Raw genomic sequence first — 6,000 nt, forward strand, 5'->3', positions numbered from 1 at the left:
GCCGGTAAAGAATTTGCCTGTAGTGCAGGAGACCCGGGTTCGATCCCTGGGTTGGGAAGATCCCCTGGAGAAGGAAATGGCAAGCCACTCCAGTATCCTTGCCTGGAATATCTCATGGACAGAGGAACCTGGTGGATTGCAGTCCATGGGGTCGAGAAAGAGTCAGGCACAACTGAGCGACTAACACAAAGTAGAATACTGAACATTTTATAGCAATGAAAATGAATGAATGAATGTTACCTGCTCCAGGTAACAACATGGATAAATCTTACAATATTAGATAAGAGAAGCCAGAAACTAAAGATACATTATGTATTCAATTTATTTAAAGGCTAACCACTATCAAGTCTAATCTTTGGTGTTAGAATTCAGGATGGTATTTACCCTTGGGAAGGATGATGAGTAATGACTAAGAAGGGATATAGTTATTTATGTGGGTGGTGACTGTAGTTATCTTCACGTTGTGATGTCATGCTAAACAATCATATTTGTGTTTTTCTATACAGATGTTATGCTTCCATTATAAAGCTTATTTAAAAGAAGTTCATTTAACTGTTATCTTGCATATAATGTATAATTTTTCTGGATGCTTCTGTTTAAACCACCCAAGATCTTGATGAATGGCTGCTGAAAAACACATTCCAGACCAGACTATAAGGCTTCCTTTTAAAAACAAACAATAAACAAAAGAAAGCAAAAATATCTTAGCCATCCATGTTTTGAATAGGTAATATATTTACATGTTTCTAAATTCAAGTGTTACAAAAATACATAAAGAGCCTCTATCCTTCTTCCTGTTCTTCAGACACTTAGTACCCAAACTGTGAGGCAACCAATTATACCTGTCTGTGAGACCAGGTTTAATTAAATTTGTTTCCTAAATTGAAACAGGTCTGTATTTGCCTTAAGAAACGTAGATCAACAAGACAGTTACAGAGTAGCACCTTTGCAGGGAAAACACAGGATTGACCTGAAGGTTCCTAGATACCCTGAGAATTATAGAGAGGGCATGCTAGGGGAAGTCTTGGTGATACTTAACATTCTAATTCCTCCTCCCATTAGGAGTATGAGGCATTCTTCCTTCTCTTGTGATCCTACTATGTATCAGTCACTTTACTAAAGTTGATTTTATTATCCCTATGAGAGCACTGCTGCTGCTAAGTTGCTTCAGTCATGTCCTGCTCTGTGTGACCCCATAGACGGCAGTCCACCAGGCTCCCCCATCCCTGGGATTCTCCAGGCAAGAACACTGGAGTGGTTGCCATTTCCTTTTCCAATGAATGAAAGTGAAAGTGAAAATGAAGCTGCTCAGTTGTGTCCGACTCTTAGTGACCCCATGGACTGCAGCCCACCAGGCTCCTCCGTCCATGGGATTTTCCAGACAAGAGTACTGGAGTGGGGTGCCACACTGGGCTTAGATAAATGAATAATTTTCTAATGGTCATGTTAATAATAAGCGGCAGGTTTGGAGTCAGATTTGAATTGTAATTGTGGGTTCTAACACCTTTGTTTTTTCCTATCACTGCTTAATCAGAGAAGGAAAATTCCTGAAGTTATATTTTGAAAAGAATGAGAGAGTGGGAAAACAGAATAAGCTACAACAGTTTAAAAATAGGTTTTTATTGAGTTGGCCAAAAAGTTCATTTGGGTTTTTCCACACCATCTTGCAGAAAAATCTGAACGAACTTGTTGGCCAACCCAATATATTAAAAAAGAAAACAGAAACATAAAATACAGCTTCTACAGACATATTGGCAAAATAGAAAATTTCAGTCACAAAACAGTTAAACTGTTTACACAAGGTGTTTGAACAACCAGTCAAACTCACATACTCATAAGGAGCTGGGAGATTGTTGGGGAAGGTCCATTCATTGGGCAGAAGTCAGGTTATAGAGAATGACTCACCAATCACTAAAATAAGAACATGTAATAGCACATAAACTTATTTTTCTTTCCTTTCAAAGAACAATGCAAACATTATCCACACGAGAGCCCAAGAAGTACATGTATTTGTTATTCCCACTTCATAAGTGAGGACACAAACATCCTGCGAGTCAACTGCATATCCAGTCCTATGCTCAGACGTCATAAACACAGCTAATGTTAACATTCTAGGTAACAAGTAGGAGGAAATACATGATGCAGTAATGCCAGAGTGTTGCCTTGGTCCTTAAGGCTTCTTTGAAGGCAGAATTAATTTCCTACCCAATTTGGCAGGAATTTTGGATTATGAAAATTGTTAATGAACATGGAAAGTGAACTCCCCCATCATTTCTTGGCTCCAAATGGCACAAAACTTAGGTAAATTAAAATCTTGAGAAGCAGCATCCAAAATGGGAGGATCAATCTGCTTTAAAATACCTAATGAGCCCATAACTGCTCGATTTTCATATATTTAAAGTTGATTCTAAAATACATCCACCCTCTCTAGCCAATTACCACCCTTCAAAGTTGACTACATATACATACACATACTTGTATTGCCCCATACTTGCTACACAGAATTCAAGACCTAGGGTAAACATATCCTGTATATCACTAAATCTGAATTATGGTACACAAAAAATGGAAGCAATCCCTAGAGGTATCTCAAACTTACTGTGGGACCTTGCCCAACCAAGCCTGACAGCAAGAGAACGAAAAAAAAACCACAGGCAGATGAAAGTCAATAGCATTAGCAGGGCTGAAACTGAGGAATTTAACTGCTGTTGGATACTGACAGCTAAGCAGGCATCTCAGTTCAGTTCAGTTCCATCGCTCTGTCATGTCCGACTCTCTGTGACCCAGTGAATTGGAGCACGCCAGGCCTCCCTGGCCAACACCAACTCCCGGAGTTCACTCAGACCCTCATCCATCGAGTCCGTGATGCCATCCAGCCATCTCATCCTCTGTCGTCCCCTTCTCCTCCTGCCCCCAATCCCTCCCAGCATCAGAGTCTTTTCCAATGAGTCAACTCTTTGCATGAGGTCGCCAAAGTACTGGAGTTTCAGCTTTTGCATCATTCCTTCCAAAGAAATCCCAGGGCTGATCTCCTTCAGAATGCACTGGTTGGATATCCTTGCAGTCAAGGGACTCCAACACCACAGCTCAAAAGCATCAATTCTTCAGGGCTCAGCTTTCTTCACAGTCCAACTCTCACATCCATACATGACCACTGGAAAAACGACAGCCTTGACTAGAGGGACCTTGGTTGGCAAAGTAATGTCTCTGCTTTTTAATATGTTGTCTAGGTTGGTCATAACTTTTCTTCCAAGGAGTAAGCGTCTTTTAATTTCATGGCTGCAGTCACCATCTGCAGTGATTTTGGAGGCCCCCAAAATAAAGTCTGACACTGTTTCCACTGTTTCCCATGAAGTGATGGGACCAGATGCCATGATCTTCATTTTCTGAATGTTGAGCTTTAAGCCAGCTTTTTCACTCTCCACTTTCACTTTCATCAAGAGGCTTTTTAGTTCCTCTTCACTTTCTGCCATAAATCAGGCATCTAGCATGATGTATTTTCGCTTATATGATATAGGGGGAAGACCTGGGTTGGATTCCCGGGTTGGGAAGATCACCTGGAGAAGGGAACGGCTACCCACTCCAGTATTCTGCCCCGGAGAATCCCATGGATTCATAGTCCATGGGGGTCACAAAGAGTCAGACAGGACTGAGCAACTTTCACTCTCATGGGGGCGGGGAAGAGGAGAATGTTTGCAGTCATGGGTGTTAACTTGCTAAGAATGAACGCAGAGCCTAGTTAAGATTTCCACCGGAAGGGAAACAGACTAGTGACTAAACTCACTTACCAATACATAAAGTTGAAAGGTTTTTCTGGAAACAGAAACTAATGCTAGCCCTCCCATGAAATCTGGATAGTGCACTAAAATTGTTCAATGGGAGAGGCATTCAAAAGTTTTGTCATTTAACAGTCTTCTGATTCCAGTTTATTGGTAGTAAAAATTACACAAGTTTCCTCCAGAGACAGACTTCCTTTCCCGTGAGAATGAGGAGAAACTAAATTGAGTTTGATGTCTAAACTTCTCTGACTACATGTAGTAAACCAAAAACCACCACAAAAAGCCCAAAGCAAAACGTCCCAGATTCTACAGCAGTGCTGGTCAATAAAAACATGTGACCCACATATACAATTTGAAATTTTCATGTAGCCACTTAAAAAAAGAGGTAGAAACAAATATGCAAAGTGAACTTTACCAATATATTTATCACAACATATCAAAAGATACCATCTAATCATATATAAAATTATACATGAGATATTACAAGTTTTCAAAGTAAGTGCTAGAAATCTAGCGTGTATTTCCCACTAACAACACTTATCAGTTCAGACAGCCATATTTTCAGCGCTCAACAGCTATGTGTGGCTAAGAGCTACCCATTGGGCGATGCGACCCTAGAGTTAGACTTCAAAAGAAAAAAACGAAGCCAACACAACTGAATTTCAATAGAGAGGACGTTTAGAGTTGGGCTGTGATTGCTGGCTCTGGTGTCTGGAGAAAGGAAGCCTAGGAAAAAAATAACAAAGCAGTGACAAGAAGCGAGATTGCGGCATCTCCAGAGAAGCCGGCCGTTTCCCCCAGGTGAGCCTAAGCTTTGAAGGGCCGCTTCGAGGGGAGGCGGTCACCGTCGTCGGGGCTCCAGAGCCCGTGTGCCCGGGGTGAGAGCCAGTGAGAGGGGCAGCGCCGCGGCCCTACCTGTCGAGCAGCGGGCTGTGGATGTGCAGGTGCTTCACGGCCACCTGAACGCGCCAGTCGGCGTGGCGGGCGGACGACACGGTGCCGGACGCGCCGCGGCTCAGGAAGCGCAGGTCGGCGAGCTTGTGGTAAGGGATGGCGGGCAAGGCGCTGCAGACGGCCTCCGCGCTCATGGCGGCGGGCCGTGCCGGCCCTCCGGCCGCCGGCCGCTCCCGGAAGTGCCCGCCGCGCCCGCAGCTCCGCCCCGGTGCGGGCAGCACACTAAGTCTCGAGGCCGTTCATCCCCGAGGCGGCCCGCGCCACGCTCCTTATCCAGGGCCCGAGCGAACTCCCTCTGGAGACAGGTTAACGCCGAGGCGACGAGGCGCTCCGGTGACGGGCTCCCTCTTGCCGATCCGGCCCTCCGGGGCGCGGCAGCCTCTGCTGCCCGCCGCTCGGAGCTCCGCCTCCTCAGACGCTCCAGTGACGTCAGCGGGCGGACGCGGAGCCGGGGGCTTTCCCTCGCGTCCGCCAGAGGTCGCCGCCGCGGGGCGCTCCGACCGCGTGTCCCGGGCCGGCGCGGCACCGGCGACGGCCTGCGAGAGGGAAAGGAGCCCGGGGCGCTCAGTGCGTCTTCTCTCCGCGTCCCCGATCAGCCAGGGTTTGGAAGGATTTCCTGTGAGGAAATTTCCCCTCAGCCGCCTCACGCTTGGTCCGCAGGCTCTCCCGCCTGGAAGCCTCTCCTCTGGTCCCGTCTGTTAGCAACGTAGTTTTCTTCCCCTCACCCATGTTGTCTCCTGACGCCCATAATTATAGTCAGAGATTGAAAAATAACCTTGAGAGAGTCCTTGCCTCTGATTTCAGATGAGACTGCAAACATTTCTTTCTCATAGATCTGGGAAGAACGCAGTATTTAATGCCAACCAAAAAACGATGGAAGCATCTTTTCGTCTTTTTTTACCTTAAACACCGGTCTACACCTGAAATGGCTGTTTCGCAACGTGTGTTGGAGATATTGTTCACAATAGCAAGTTCGTGCTAGGCATTTAATGAGTTCGAAAACGTAATTAATAGGAAATGCTTGAGTTGAATCAGGGATTTCTGCCTAGGGAAATTCAACGCTTCCTGTATTTCTTTATTGCCCGAAACGTGAGTAGCAATGCTACATTTTGCAATTAATGGAAGCTGTAATAAAGATTGTTTTGAAATCTGGTAACTTAAATTGCTTAGCTTTAAAGCTATGGTCTGATAATCTGTGGTTTATTTCTAAATAAGCTTTTTGCTACAAAAAGTGCTTAGAAAACTTTTCGTATTCATTCATTCGCTC

General features: G+C 44.9%; 1 protein-coding gene across 1 annotated transcript in view; it reads right to left on the reverse strand.

The window, feature by feature from the left end:
• RIPK2 (receptor interacting serine/threonine kinase 2) overlaps positions 1–5,331 on the reverse strand; it is a 35,037-nt gene extending 29,706 nt beyond the window's left edge. The window contains exon 1 of the mRNA XM_069600651.1: positions 4,695–5,331. Coding sequence (XP_069456752.1) covers positions 4,695–4,867 — 173 coding nt within the window. The 5' untranslated portion in view covers positions 4,868–5,331. The remainder of the gene's footprint in view (positions 1–4,694) is intronic.
• Positions 5,332–6,000: the final 669 nt, after the last annotated feature.

This window comes from Ovis canadensis, chromosome 9 (genome assembly GCF_042477335.2).
Source record: "Ovis canadensis isolate MfBH-ARS-UI-01 breed Bighorn chromosome 9, ARS-UI_OviCan_v2, whole genome shotgun sequence".
Classification (NCBI taxonomy): domain Eukaryota; kingdom Metazoa; phylum Chordata; class Mammalia; order Artiodactyla; family Bovidae; genus Ovis; species Ovis canadensis.